General features: G+C 45.2%; 1 protein-coding gene across 3 annotated transcripts in view; it reads right to left on the reverse strand.

Annotated features, from left to right (window-relative positions):
- The window catches only part of KRCC1 (lysine rich coiled-coil 1), a 160,083-nt gene that overhangs the window by 15,133 nt on the left and 128,672 nt on the right, over positions 1-16,278 (reverse strand). For all 3 annotated transcript variants that reach the window (XM_029593019.1, XM_029593013.1, XM_029593028.1), the window contains one exon: positions 5,901-5,997. In XM_029593019.1, coding sequence (XP_029448879.1) covers positions 5,901-5,997 — 97 coding nt within the window. The remainder of the gene's footprint in view (positions 1-5,900; positions 5,998-16,278) is intronic.

The following is a 16,278-nucleotide window of genomic DNA, read 5'->3' on the forward strand; positions in this document are numbered from 1 at the left end:
ACATCTGTCTTCCCAATATCAACTCTCCAGTCTCCCTTTCCTCGTTTGAGTCCTCATCTTCCCTAGAAGTAGAGAACATACTTAAGAAAATGAAACCATCAACACATCCCTCTGAAACTATTCCCTCTAAACTCCTACTATCTATACACAATGTAATCGCCAAACCCATTTCAAATATTCTCAACTGTTCCCTAGAGTATGGCTTTGTCCCGAATTTTCTGAAACAAGCTATAGTTAAACCGCTACTCAAAAAATCCAACCTTGACCCCACCACTCTTTCTAATTACAGACCGGTGTCCAACCTACCCCTCCTAGCTAAAGTTCTTGAGAAGCTGGTGAACTCACGCCTGTCCGATCACCTTGAACAGAACAACATCCTCCCTCCTACCCAATATGGTTTCAGGAAGCATTTAAGTACTGAAACATTGCTCCTCTCCCTGCACGATACCCTTATCAAAGGAACCGACTCCGGATCCTCCTACCTTATTGCATTACTTGACATCTCGGCTGCGTTTGACACAGTCAATCACGATGTCCTACTCAACATACTCAGAAATATTGGGATCACTGGCAAGGCCATTGACTGGATTCAATCTTATCTCCAAAATCGCACTTTCACTGTCACAATGGACAACAATGAATCTGATCCCATCAGTCTTCCCCAAGGTGTACCCCAAGGTTCCTCACTCTCATCCACGCTATTTAATATATACATGCTCCCCCTTACCACGCTTCTCACTAACCTGCACATCAAGCATTTTATTTATGCTGACGATGTGCAAATCATCTTCCCTTTCTCTGACACCATCCAAACTGCTTTACACAGCTGGGAATCCTGTCTTTCCTCTATCAACCAACTCCTAAAGGACATGCACCTAGCTCTTAATTCCAACAAGACTGAGCTATTAATCATATCTAATAGGCAACCGATCCCAGACATCCCTCCTGCTTACTCAGCTACCAACTTCCCATCGCACACTCGCAACTTAGGAGTTATTATTGATAATCACCTCTCATTTAAACCATTCATCAAATCCATCATAAAAGACTGCTATTTTAAACTCCAAACAATAAAGAAACTCAGACCCCTACTACACTTCAATGATTTCCGTACAGTCCTCCAAGCTATTATTTTATTGAAGATTGACTATTGTAATGCGCTCTTACTTGGCATTCCTGCAACACACACTAAGCCACTTCAACTCCTACAAAATGCCGCCGCTCGGATATTGTCAAACACAAAGAAAAGAGATCACATCACCCCCACACTTATTGAACTACACTGGCTCCCTATACAGTCACAAATTCTTTATAAAACACTCTCGATCATGCATAAGAGTCTAGTAAATTCCAACCTCAACTGGCTTAACCCCCCCCTCTTACCTCGTACCTCCAAGAGACCTACACGCCCAGCTCTCCAAGGAACACTCCGTGCCCAATCTATTAAATCTTTTAAACTCTCCTCCACTATTAACAGAGCCTTTTCTCTTGCCGGCCCCACCATATGGAACTCACTGCCCCATGATATCCGCATAGAGACCTATACCCCCACTTTCAAAAAGAAACTTAAAACATGGCTCTTTCAGCAAGCCTACTCCATCTCACCCTATTACATAAAACCCCCCTATGAATGTTATACTGATATCTTGGTATGAACGCCTTTATGTCTGATGATTTTGTACTTTGCACTTTCATGTATATAGTTAATTAGTTATAGTTATATTCCATAGCAATCTACCCATTGATGCCTGTTATATGTAAGGGCTCCTCCCAAAAATTTATTTATATGTTGCCTAGTTCATATTATATTATGTTATCTGTTATATGTTATATGTACGGGCACTGCCCAATGGTTTTTTGTTCACTGTGAACCGATACGATGTGCGAACGGATATCGGTATAAAAGAAATGTTAAATAAAAAAAAAATAAAACATCCCTGTCTTACATACGGCAGATCTGGAGAATATTCGAAGCCTGGTGTGAAGACCGCAGTATCCACCCATGGACAGCCAGGATTCCCATGATCCTGGAATTCCTGCAGGACAGCATGAAGAAAGGGTTGTCTCTCAACTCCCTCAAGGTTCAAGTTGCAGCACTGGCCTGCTTCAGAACCGAAGTGGATGGTACCAGACTATCAACTCATCTAGATGTGTCCTGCTTCCTGAAAGGGGTTAAATAACTCCGACCACCTCTAAAGTGGCCGGTGCCTCTATGGAACCTCAATCTAGTACTAGACTTCTTAGAAGGGGATTCCTTCAGATCAACACGCGGTCAGTCACTACGTCTCCTGACCTTAAACACGGCATTCTTGGTAGCAATATGTTCAGCTCGGCGCATCTCCGAACTTCAGGCACTATCCTGCCAGGAACTGTTCCTTAGGTTCACGCCGGGCACCATACAGCTGCGCACTATCCTATCCTTCCTACCGAAAGTGGTTTCCCAGTTCCACATGAACCAAACCATATCGTTACCATCTCCAGATGAGCACAAGGACTTGGAAGACTGATGCCTCCTTTGCCATCTGAATGTCAGCAGAATCCTAGTCCGATACTTGAAAAGGTCTGAACCTTTGCGCAAAACAAATCACCTGTTCGTTCTTCACAGCGGGAAGAAACAAAGGGAAGTGACATCGCGGGCGACCATAGCCCTCTGGATCAAAGAAGTAATCAAGGCAGCCTACATAGAGGCAGGAAAGCCATTACCTCTACAGGTTAAGGCTCATTCTATGAGGGCCCAGGCAGTCTCCAGGGCGGAAACTAAGCTGCTGTTTCCCGCCAAAATTTGTCGGGCGGCAACGTGGTCCTCCCTGCACACTTTCCTCAGTGTTGCTGCCACGACCACCATAATTTTGGTGAAGGTCCTGGGGGCGGTTGCTAGGTCGAAGGGTAGCGCCCGGAACTGGTAATGATGACCCAATATCGCAAAGCGCAGGAAGCGCTGGTGGTCCCGATGGACCGGGATGTGAAAGTAGGCTTCGGATAGGTCCAGAGAGGTTAAAGATTCTCCCAGTTGTACTGCCATTTTAACAGAGCTTGGGGTTTCCATGCGGATGTGTGGTGCCCTCAGGTAACGGTTGACGTTCTTGAAGTCCAAGATGGGCTGGAATGCTCCTTCCAGCCCATCTTGATGGAATAGTGGCCAGTATTTTGTTGGGGCCTGGGCACCGGGGTTATTGCCTTCAGACTGAATAGTCTTGCTAGTGTGGTTTCTATGGCCAGTCTCTTGGAGTAGGAGTGGCAGGGTATACTCATAAATTTGTCTCAAGGGATGCTGCGGAATTCTAGAGAGTACCCTTCTTGAATGATAGGACCCACTTGTCCGATGTTATCTCAACCCCTCTTTGGTAGAAGAGGGCAAGTCGATCCCTTATATCTTCTTCCTGTGAATGGGTCTGCTTCTTCTCATTGTGGGGTACGGCCGGAGCCTGCTGCTGACCCTGCTCCCCTCTTGGTGTGTCTGTTCCAAAAGGACTGAGACCTTCCTGAGGGGCGAAGTACTTGGAACTGTGTGTTCTTGTAGGGTCTAAAGCGCTGCGATCCTCTGCCCTTGGTTTTTCAGGAAGAAGAACTCTGAGGTCTTTTATTCCTATCTTCCGGTAGTCAGGGCACTGGAGATTCGCCCCATTTGTTGGCTAACTTCTCCAATTCGCTTCCGAACAAGAGAGATCCTTTAAAAGGCATTTTCGTGAGGTTCGCTTTGGATGTTGCGTCAGCTGACCAATTCCATAGCCATAGTTGTCTTCTGGCTGCCACTACTGCGGCAACGCCCCTGGCTGAAGTGCGCACTAGATCTGAGGTAGCATCAGTGAGGAAACAGGCCGCAGGCTCCATCGTTTCTCCGGCTGTAGATGCGTCTCTCGAGAGGAGCAAGCAGGAACGTGCCACCAATGCGCAGCAGGAAGCAATCTGCAGTGTCATCGCTGTTGTGTCAAAGGCCTGCTTAAGGATGGACTCCAGTCATCTGTCCTGGGTGTCCTTCAGTGCCACTCCTCCCTCAACAGGAATCGTTGTGCGCTTTGAGAATGCACAGACCATAGCATCCACTTTTGGGAAACGCAGGTATTCCTTGGCCGTGGGTTCCAGAGGACATAGGGCTTCTAGGGCCCGCCCCCCTTTGAAGCTGGCCTCCGGGGCATTCTATTCTAGGTCAATCACTTCCTGGATGGCCTCCATCATAGGAAAGTAGCATGAGGCCTTACGAAGGGTCAACAAAATGAGGTTCTTCTTTGGTTCCACCATAGGGTCTGTGCCTGGAATGCCCAGGATACTTTTTTTCTCTATTTGTATACACAGCCCGCTTATTAGCAAATGATAATTTTAAAGTATGATTTTTAAAGATATTTTAAAGCATCTTCAGAGTCTGGGAAACAAGGGCTAGTAATTTGTCCTTGTGGAAGAATCGGAGCATGGTTCGGTATGGTTCCATCCCTGGAGGGATTTCTCCTTCTTCCAGGGAGTCACTCTCGTCATCTGAGGTGTCTGGATCCTTATTAGAGAGGTTCTTGGTTAGGCGAGGCATGTCTCAAGGAACCCGGGAGGTGCCGGGAAGGTCTTGTGTTTCCGGCAGGGGTTGAGCCTGGTGCGCAGCAGGGGCTGGTTGTGCCTGAACAAAGGTTTGCAGCCCTTTAAAAAATTCCACCTAGGGGAAGGTCCCTGGGTCCATGTTGATCCCAGGAGGGGTTATAGTAGAAGCATCAGAGGAGATACATAGGTCCGGGGTACAATCATCAGTTGCTCTGGACCCCTCTCCTGGCTGTAGGGGACCAGGCTTTGGCTCCCCTTGGGCCTCTTCGCACTGCTGGCATAGGAAAGATTCCAATTCAGGTTGCGCGGCTCTTATGTGGCAGGCTGGGCAAGGGGAGTGTCCCTTGGCCTTCTTGGACGGTGGTACCATTGTTTGTGCGCATGGAGAGCTTCAAACGCGGCTGTGCGTGTAGCTATGCGCATGGATGTGCTTAGTCGTGCGCACCGGGTGCGCAGAGTTTATGCACACCATTCTGTGCACAGTTCTGCGTATGGCTCTAAGGATGCGTGCAAGTTAGGCGTATCGACCGACCGACTGACTGACCAGCCGGCCTGCCTGCCTCGTGCGTACCGCCGGTCGTGGATGGGATATGGCGCCGGTGACCCCCCAAATGTCTCCACGTGTGTGGACCCTTGCACCGGATCAGGGCCTAGCCCAACCAGGGCTGCTCAACCCGATCGGTGTCCCTTTAAACCTCGCCGGAAGGTTCGGTTCAGCTATAAGAGATCTGGAGACCGGATTTCCACCTTACCTGGTCTCGGTGCTTACTGGTCGCGTGCCGGGCGGTCTCCAGCTGCGGGGGGAGAGGGAAATACCTTCACCGCTGTGCTCAAATCTGCACCCGCTGCCTTTCAGCCACTCTGGGGGCTAAGTCCATGCCGGGAACCGGCTGTTGGACCAAGGCTCACCTCTGAGGGATCTCGGAAATCACCTCAGGAAATCTCGACTAGGGGAGGCACCCTTAGGTTTCACCACAGGAGAAGCGGGGCTCGATCTTCTTAAGGTAAATTTTCTTTCTTCTTTGTTGTAATTTTACACTATTCTAGTGTGTGTGGGATAGTGTCCACATCTGCTGGAGAAGGAGAAATACTGAAGAGCTAAGCTCTCTTCACGTGTATATGTAGAGTGACGTCAGCTTTGAAATCTGACTCCGTCTCCCATCTGCTAGCAGAAGAGCACAATACCCATTGGTCCTGAGTCCATCTGGCTACACGCTAGGAAATACTGGATTTTTCCTCGTGTAAATCATTTTGAAAATTGCCCTCTAAATAATACACATAGGCTTGGTTCAAGTTGCGAAGCATTCTGTATTCATGTATTCTGAATCATCCATGTCTAGATGAACAGTCCTGGGAAATTAAGTCTGACCACTTACTTAATCTGATGTTTGTTTCCTTGCATATGGGACTGGTACATTTCTATAGATGTGAGGGTGATATTGCAAATAGGGCATATGTAGGTACCAACACCAGCTGTTAAAGGAACAGAGAGAGAAAGGGTTAAACATATAACAACAAAACATACTTTATTAATTAATTTATATAAATAAAACAATTTTTAAATTAATTCAAATATGCCATTTATTTAAACAATTTATATTCTGCTGATCTACAAATCTCAAGTAACAAAACAAAACTGAGACAATGCACATAATAGCTATAACATTTTATTTTTATTTATTTATTTATTTTTTTCTATACCGGTGTTCGATTTTACATATCACATCGGTTTACATTCAACCAAAAACTGCAGGAAATCAGGCTTTTCCTTTGTCTAATATATTCAACATTTGTCTAATACATTGAACAATTGTAACATGGAAGTGGTTAACAAGGGATATGAATGGAACATGGAAATGGTTAACAAGGGAGAGGAACATTAATGGAGGTCAAAGTGAAAGGAACTAAAACATTTTGTTGAAGACAAACCACTGTTATCATTTGCTAATAAGCGGGCTGTGTATACAAATAGAGAAAAACAGTATCCATAAAAATCATACTTTAAAATATCTGCAGACAAATACCAGAAATCTGAATAATAAGATTGGCAAGTTCAAATTTATGGCATTATATGAGGATACAGACATTATAGACATTTCAGAGAAGTTGTAGGAGGAGGATAACCAATGGAACATTATGGTAGCAGAGCATACATTATATTGATGTGACAGGGCAGATTGAAATGGTGGAGACATGGCACCTAATGTGAAAAATGGCAGAGTCAAGTATGATAAAAAAAAATCCTGCAAAAAACAAAATGATTGTGGAATCCTTAAGGACAGAAATTCCATGTGTGACAGGTAAGAGAATAGCAGTGTGTGCATACTACCTTCTACCCAGCCAAGATGATGATGATGATGATGAAACAGACTGAATTGCCAGCAGAAGTTAGAAAGGCAAATAAATTTGGAAACACAATAATACTGGGAAATTTCAATTACTCCAGTACTGATTGGGTCAATGTCTCATCAGGACATGCTAGAGAGGTTACGTTTTTAGATGTTGTAAATGACTGCCTTATGGAGCAGTGGGTTCTAGAATCAATCAGAGGAGCAACTAATCTAGACTTCAGTGGAATGCATGACCTGGTGCAAAAGGTTACTGTGGTGGGGTTGCAAAGCAATAGTGATCATAATGCAATCAAATTTGATAATAACCACTGAAGGGAGGAAATTAAATAAAACTATTGCAATAGCATATCATTTTAAAAAAGGAGACTATGACAGAATGAGGAAATTAGAAAAATGCTAAATGAGGCAGCTGCAAAAGTAAAACATTTGCATGAGATATGGACAAATACCATCTTGGAAGCCCAGATAAAGTGTATTCTATGCATTAGAAAAGATGAAAGGAAAACCAAATGGTTGCCAGCAGGGTTTAGAAGTGAGGTGAAAGCAGCAGATAAAGCCAAAAGAGCATTGTTCAAACAATGGAAAGCAGATCCAAATGAAGAAAATAGACAACAGCATAAGCACTGGCAAAGTCAGATGTCAAACAGTAGTAAGATAGGCCAAAAGAGATTATAACCATAAAATCTTTTTCAAGTACATTCAAACCAAAGATCCTGTGAGGAAGTCAGTTGGGCTGCTAGATGACCAAGAGGCCAAAGGGGTGCTCAGAAAGGACAAGGAAATAGCAGAAAAACTGAATGAATTCTCTGCCTCAGTCTTTACTGAGGAGGCTGTTGGGAACATACCCTCACCAGAAACGTTCTTTGATGAGGATAATTACATAAGAACATAAGAAAATGCCATACTGGGTCAGACCAAGGGTCCATCAAGCCCAGCACCCCGTTTCCAACAGTGGCCAATCCAGGCCACAAGAACCTGGCAAGCACACAAAAACCAAGTCCATTCCATGTAACCATCGCTAATGGCAGTGGCTATTCTCTAAGTGAACTTAATAGCAGGTAATGGACTTCTCCTCCAAGAACTTATCCAATCCTTTTTTAAACACAGCTATACTAACTGCACTAACCACATCCTCTGGCAACAAATTCCAGAGTTTAATTGTGCGTTGAGTAAAAAAGAACTTTCTCCGATTAGTTTTAAATGTGCCCCATGCTAACTTCATGGAGTGCCCCCTAGTCTTTCTACTATCCGAAAGAGTAAATAACCGATTCACATCTACCCGTTCTAGAACTCTCATGATTTTAAACACCTCTATCATATCCCCCCTCAGTCGTCTCTTCTCCAAGCTGAAAAGTCCTTACCCCTTTAGTCTTTCCTCATAATGGAGTTGTTCCATTCCCCTTATCATTTTGGTAGCCCTTCTCTGTACCTTCTCCATCGCAATTATATCTTTTTTGAGATGCGGCGACCAGAATTGTACACAATATTCAAGGTGCGGTCTCACCATGGAGCGATACAGAGGCATTATGACATTTTCCGTTTTATTCACCATTCCCTTTCTAATAATTCCCAAATTCTGTTTGCTTTTTTGACTGCCGCAGCACACTGAACCGACGATTTCAATGTGTTATCCACTATGACACCTAGATCTCTTTCTTGGGTTGTAGCACCTAATATGGAACCCAACATTGTGTAATTATAGCATGGGTTATTTTTCCCTATATGCATCACCTTGCACTTATCCACATTAAATTTCATCTGCCATTTGGATGCCCAGTTTTCCAGTCTCACAAGGTCTTCCTGCAATTTATCACAATCTGCTTGTGATTTAACTACTCCGAACAATTTTGTGTCATCTGCAAATTAGATTATCTCACTCGTCGTATTTCTTTCCAGATCATTTATAAATATTTTGAAAAGTAAGGGTCCGAATACAGATCCCTGAGGCACTCCACTGTCCACTCCCTTCCACTGAGAAAATTGCCCATTTAATCCTACTCTCTGTTTCCTGTCTTTTAGCCAGTTTGCAATCCACGAAAAGACATCGCCACCTATTCCATGACTTTTTACTTTACCTAGAAGCCTCTCATGAGGAACTTTGTCAAACGCCTTCTGAAAATCCAAGTATACTATATCTACCGGTTCACCTTTATCCACATGTTTATTAACTCCTTCAAAAAAGTGAAGCAGATTTGTGAGGCAAGACTTGCCCTGGGTTTGCTGACTTTGTTCCATTAAACCATGTCTTTCTATATGTTATGTGATTTTGATGTTTAGAACACTTTCCACTATTTTTCCTGGCACTGAAGTCAGGCTAACCGGTCTGTAGTTTCCCGGATCGCCCCTGGAGCCCTTTTTAAATATTGGGGTTACATTTGCTATCCTCTAGTCTTCAGGTACAATGGATGATTTTAATGATAAGTTACAAATTTTTACTAATAGGTCTGAAATTTCATTTTTTAGTTCCTTCAGAACTCTGGGGTGTATACCATCCGGTCCAGGTGATTTACTACTCTTCAGTTTGTCAATCAGGCCTACCACATCGTCTAGGTTCACCGTGATTTGATTCAGTCCATCTGAATCATTACCCATGAAAACCTTCTCCATTACGGGTACCTCCCCAACATCCTCTTCAGTAAACACCGAAGCAAAGAAATCATTTAATCTTTCCGCGATGGCCTTATCTACTCTAAGTGCCCCTTTAACCCCTCGATCATCTAACGGTCCAACTGACTCCCTCACAGGCTTTCTGCTTCGGATATATTTAAAAAAGTTTTTACTGTGAGTTTTTGCCTCTACAGCCAACTTCTTTTCAAATTCTCTCTTAGCCTGTCTTATCAATGTCTTGCATTTAACTTGCCAATGTTTATGCTTTATCCTATTTTCTTCTGTTGGATCCTTCTTCCAATTTTTGAATGAAGATCTTTTGGCTAAAATAGCTTCTTTCACCTCCCCTTTTAACCATGCCGGTAATTGTTTTGCCTTCTTTCCACCTTTCTTAAGGTGTGGAATACATCTGGACTGTGCTTCTAGAATGGTATTTTTTAACAATGACCATGCCTCTTGGACATATTTTACTTTTGTAGCTGCTCCTTTCAGTTTTTTTCTAACAATTTTTCTCATTTTATCAAAGTTTCCCTTTTGAAAGTTTAGCACGAGAGCCTTGGATTTGCACACTGTTCCTTTTCCAGTCATTAAATCAAATTTGATCATATTATGATTATTATTGCCAAGCGGCCCCACCACCGTTACCTCTCTCACCAAGTCCTGTGCTCCACTGAGAATTAGATCTAAAATTGCTCCCTCTCTCGTCGGTTCCTGAACCAATTGCTCCATAAAGCTATCATTTATTCCATCCAGGAAAGTTATCTCTCTAGCGTGACCCGATGATACATTTACCCAGTCTATATGGGGGTAATTGAAGTCTCCCATTATTACTGCACTACCAATTTGGTTAGCTTCCCTAATTTCTCTTAGCATTTCACTGTCCATCTCACCATCTTGACCAGGTGGACGGTAGTATACCCCTATCACTATAGTCTTCCCTGACACACAAGGGATTTCTACCCATAAAGATTCAATTTTGTATTTAGTCTCATGCAGGATGTTTATCCTGTTGGACTCTATGCCATCCCGGACATAAAGTGCCACACCTCCTCCCGAGTGCTCCTCTCTGTCATTGCGATATAATTTGTACCCTGGTATAGCACTGTCCCATTGGTTATCCTCTTTCCACCATGTCTCTGAGATGCCAATTAAGTCTATGTCATCATTTACTGCTATACATTCTAATTCTCCCATCTTACTTCTTAGACTTCTGGCATTAGCATACAAACATTTCAAAGTTTGTTTTTTGTTTGTATTTTCGTTCTGCTTTTTAATTGATAGGGATAAGTTAGAATTTTTTAGCTCAGGGGAGTTTTTAGTTACAGGCACTTGGACTACTTTTCTAATTATTGGAACCTCACTGTCGGGATGCCCTAATTCTAATGCATCATTAGTATCCTTTAAAGATACCTCTCTCCGAACCATGCGCTGCTGAGCGACTGTCGGCTTTCCCCTTTGTTCTAGTTTAAAAGCTGCTCTATCTCCTTTTTAAAGGTTAGCGCCAGCAGTCTGGTTCCACCCTGGTTAAGGTGGAGCCCATCCCTTCGGAAGAGACTCCCCCTTCCCCAAAAGGTTCCCCAGTTCCTAACAAAACTGAATCCCTCTTCCTTGCACCATCGTCTCATCCACGCATTGAGACTCCGGAGCTCTGCCTGCCTCTGGTGACCTGCACGTGGAACAGGGAGCATTTCAGAGAATGCTACCCTGGAGGTTCTGGATTTAATCTTTCTACCTAAGAGCCTAAATTTGGCTTCCAGAACCTCCCTCCCACATTTTCCTATGTCGTTGGTGCCCACATGTACCACGACAGCCGGCTCCTCCCCAGCACTGTCTAAAATCCTATCTAGGTGATGCATGAGGTCTGCCACCTTCGCACCAGGTAGGCATGTTACCAGGCGATCCTCACGTCCACCAGCCACCCAGCTATCTACATTCCAAATAATCGAATCACCAACTATGACGGCCGACCTAACCCTTCCCTCCTGGGCAGTAGGCCTTGGGGAGATATCCTCAGTGCGAAAGGACAATGCATCACCTAGAGAGCAGGTCCTTGCTACAGGATCATTTCCTGCTACACCTGGTTGGTGCTCTCCCATCATTCTGAGCAACTAAAACAAATCTCTGTGATAATGGAGAACATAATATATCAAACTGAAAAACTAAAGAGTGACAAATCACCAGAACTGGACAGCATCTATGCCAGAGTCCTAAAAGAACTCAAGCATGAAACTGTAAACATATTACTAGTCATCTGTAACCATCGTTTAAAACAGCCGCAATACCTGAAGACTGGAGGTTGGCCAAAGTGATGCCATTATTTTAAAAAGGCTCCAAGGGTGATCCAGGAAAAGCAAGTTTGCTTACCATAATCAGCGTTTCCATAGATAGCAGAATGAATTAGCCAAGCTGTCCGGTACGTCCTCCGGCGGCCTCGAGGCGGAATTTCTCCTAGCAGTTACAGAGCTTTGCTCTGTGTGGCTGCTCGTGTCTTCCCGTGTGATCTAGTGCCCTCGTTCCCCTCAGTCTGTAACATAACAAAAAACCATCTGTAAGGGATACCGGAGAGGGTTGTCCAGGGAGGTGGGTGGGTCTGCATGGTTAATTCATCCTGCTATCTAATGAAACACCGTTTACTGTAAGCAAACTTGCTTTTTCCCTCGATAGCAGGGCTAAATTAGTCATGCTGCCTGGGAGTCCCCAGCTATCAGATTGCATCTCGCCCACTGACGGCCCATTGCCCCATACCTTTTACTTGACTATTGCGAGTCCAACCCAGCTTACTGTGAACAGTCATGGAAAGTCTTCAGTGTTCCAACACTGCTGCACCCAGTGCCACGTCTGAGGATGTATGCTGGTCCAGGCAGTAATGTGACATAAAGGTATGCAGCGAAGATCATGTGGCAGCTTTGCAAATGTCTATTAATGGTACACTGCAAAGGTGAACACTTGAGGTAGCTATTGCTTGGATCTGATGTGCCTTCACCTTGCTAGGAAGCGATGTTGAATGGCAGAACTGGATGTATTGAGAAATCCAACTTGAGATGGTTCTCTTTGCAACCGGAAGTCCCAGTGCATTGGGATTAAGAGACAAAAAGCTGCGATGATCTTTGTCCAGAATGAGTTCTTCTTTTGTAGAATGCTGACACTCTCTTGCAGACCAGGGTATGCAGAAGGCGCTCCTTGGCATTTCTATGTGGTTTTGGAAAAACCGTTGGCAGAGTGATAGTCTGGTTGAAGTGGAACGCTGAAACCACTTTTGGCAAGAAGGAAGAGTGGGTTTGGAGGCCCACCTTGTCATGGTGGAACTGCAGATAAGGGGATAGTGCATTAATGTCTGTAATTCACTAACTCTCCTGGTGGAAGTCAAAGCAAACAGAAATACCATCTTCCAAGTTAAATATTTCACATGACAACTGTCCAGTGGTTCAAATGGCGGCAGCATGAGTTGTTCTAACACCAGATTCAGATCCCAGTGCACTGGAGGTTTTATCACTGGGGGTCTGAGGTGTAAGAGCCCTTTCATGAAGTGAGAGACCAATGGGTGGTTCGATACTGGGAGGCCATTGTGCAGTTGGTGATAAGAAGCTATCGTACTGACATGCATCTGTACTGAAGCTGTTGCTAACCCCGACTGGTAAAGCAAGTAAAGGTAACGAAGCAGGGTTTCTGAACTGGCACCAGGCAGAACAGCGTTGCCACTTGAGTTGATAATTCTTCCTGGGGGAGACCTTGAGCGAGGATATCAAGATATTTTGGATCAGTCGACCCCCTGATCTTACTTAGTATTGTCCTTTCAACCTCCAGGCTATAAGATGAAGCGAGGATTGCATGGGGATGCAGCCGTGAACCTCTGTCCTGCGACAGATGATCCCCCCTCCCCCATTGGAATGGGAGGAGCTATTGATAGGAGGATTAGATACACGTACCAAGGTTGAATTGGCCATGCTGGGGCGATTAGAATTAGGTCGGCGACATCCTCTATGCACTTTTGAATGGTGTGAGACTGGAGTGGAATTGGTAGATAAGCATAGAGAAGGCCCCTTGTCCATGGAATGAAGAAAGCATCCTGTACGGATCTCTCTGGACTCGGAAACATAGAGCAGAATTTGCATACCTTCCTCTTGTCCACTGTTGCAAACAGATCCATACCCAGGGTACCCAATGGGTGAAAATGGCATCTGCCACCCTCTGGCTCAGGGACCACTCGTGTGGATGGAATATCCTGCTGAGTCGATCCTCTTTTGAGTTCGCCACCCTAGGAAGATAAGTGGCCTGCAACGAGTCGAATGTCTGCTCGTCCATTCAAGAATACTAATCGCCTCCTTGCACAGTGTATATGAATTGGACCCTCCTTCCTTGTTTATGTAGAACATGGCCACTTGATTGCCTGTGTGAACCATGACATTCTTGCCTTGAACCTGGTCAACAAAGGTGAGAAGGGCCTTTCGGATCGCTCACAGTTCTAGGAGGTTTATCTATAGCACATGCTCCACATCTGACCATAAACCTTGCGTCTGAAGATGGGCAAGGTGGGTTCCCCATCCTTTGCGTGACGCATCCATGGTGAGGATTAACTCATGCGTAGGTATTTGGAATAAGGCGAACAGCCCATTGAGGACCACAGAAATCTGTGTCATTGCCTGTTCCGCCAGACCCTTCTGTGCTGGAGCTAGCAACCTAGGGGTGTATGCGCGTCCAGATGATGCACGGGGAATGGAGGTGAGTAGTATGTCCGAGTACGGTCCCCAGGGCTGGTGGTCGCTCAGGGCCCTGTCTTGTGGAACCTTGGCGCGCGTGTGGAGTGGTTCCTGCAATTGAGGGGGCCATCTCTTTTGCCTGGAGACAGAGGAGATGTCCGAGTAAACTCTGCATGAGGAGGCGGAGGACTCTTCTGAATCTGGAAAGTCTGAAAGCAAAGCGACGTCTGAGAATCTTATCTCACACATCTCCTGCGGGATGAAGACCCTTTGAGGATCTGGTATTTGATCTCGTGCTTCATACTCCTTGGGTTGCTGGTGTTTGTGTCCAGACTCCAATCTTTTGTGCCCTTTTATCAATGCTGACCTCCTCTGCGTCGACTGTGTCAGCGTTGTGCTGACTTGCGTCAATGTGCGAGGCTTGGGCTGGGTGCCCTTGGATGCGCCAATTTCTGACGCACTGCATCGTGCGTTGATGCGTCAGTCTACTGACACATGCATCATGCGCTCAGATTTCGATGCTCGGCCCAGTACTGGCTTTGATGCCCTCTGATGGTTGGCGCTCTTGATTCCCTGTGCCAGTTTAGATGCCTGTGGTGCTGCGTCGGGCGGCGGACACTCATGTTCACGGCCCCGCAATGCACTATCCGCGTCTGCACTCTATGTCGGGTCCTGGAGCAGGGGGGCCGCTGCAGGAGTAAGCACTCTTTGTTTTTTTGTGCCCTTACCCTCTTCCAGTTCTCCGTTCAATCCATGTACGCCCCCGGTGAAGAATGGGAGGAGAGTCTCTCTGACTGCGGGGCACAGGAGCCATTACTTCCTTCCCTGAGCCTCACGATCTTCTGGGCTTGCGGGGACATGCAACCGCAGTCGCAACATGCCAACTGGTCATGGTCCGGGCCCAGGCAGACAGCAATAATTGTGGCCGTTGGTAATTGACATCACCTTGCTGCACTGGCAGTATTTGAAGCAAGGCGGTTTCTGCCCCCTGTTAGCATTGAAAAGTGCATTTCTTTTTTTAAAAGAAAAAAAGAAGAAGAACTCATAGGGGAGTCAGGAGAAGATTGCTCTGCATGCATCCGGCAGCAAAGAAACAGACTGAGGGGAACAAGGGTGCTAGATTGTACAGGAATACACGTGCAGCCGCACGGAGCAAAACTCTGTAACTGTTAGGAGAAGCTGCGCCTCGAGGCCGTTGAAGGACGTCTTGGACAGCATGGCTAATTCAGCCCCGCTATCAACGGGAAAACTATAGACCAGGGATGGTCAACTCTGATCCACGAGAGCCACGAATAGGCTAGGTTTTCAGGATATCCATAACAAATATGCATGAGATAGATTTGCATACAAGGGAGACAGTGCATGTGATCTCTCTTCTGCATATTCACTATGGATATTCTGAAAACCTGGCTGGTTTGTGGCTCTTGAGGACTGGAGTTGGCTACTCCTGTTATAGATTGGTGAGCATGTTGATGCTGAGCAAAATGGTAGAAGCTATTTTTAAAAACAAAATCACTGACCATATGGATAGACAGCTTAATGGGAAAAGTCAACATGGTTTTAGCAAAGGAAGTCTTGTTTTAACTTTCTTTTATGCATACCGAATTGCTTGTAGCTCAAGGAAGTTTATCTGATGAAGCTTTTCCTGAGCAGTGCAGAGCCCTTGTACATTAGCTCCTCATCCAGATTGGACACATCTGTGGTGAGGACAATTTTGATAGGAGAAATTTGGAAGGATATACCCTTGTTCAGATTGGTGTTGTTGTGCCATCAAGACAGGAAGTCTCTGGGCAGTTGCATGGCATAGATGCTGTCACGCAGATCCTGAATTGCTTATAGCCATTGTGATCTGAGGAATCACTGGGATCTACTTATGTGTAGAAGTTCTAAGGGAGTGAAATGTACAGTTGTCATAAGGCCCAAAATCCTCAACAAGTCCCATGCTGATGTCTGCTGGCTTTTCTACAGTGGATATCAAGGTAATAGCCCCTCTATTGCAGAAGAAAGGCTTCTGCCCAAGTCATGTGTAGCAGAGCTCCAATAAGCAAGAATTGAGATGATGAACTCAAATGAGCTTTGATGATGAACCTTTGTTAACT

This window comes from Rhinatrema bivittatum, chromosome 1, assembly GCF_901001135.1.
Source record: "Rhinatrema bivittatum chromosome 1, aRhiBiv1.1, whole genome shotgun sequence".
NCBI lineage: Eukaryota > Metazoa > Chordata > Amphibia > Gymnophiona > Rhinatrematidae > Rhinatrema > Rhinatrema bivittatum.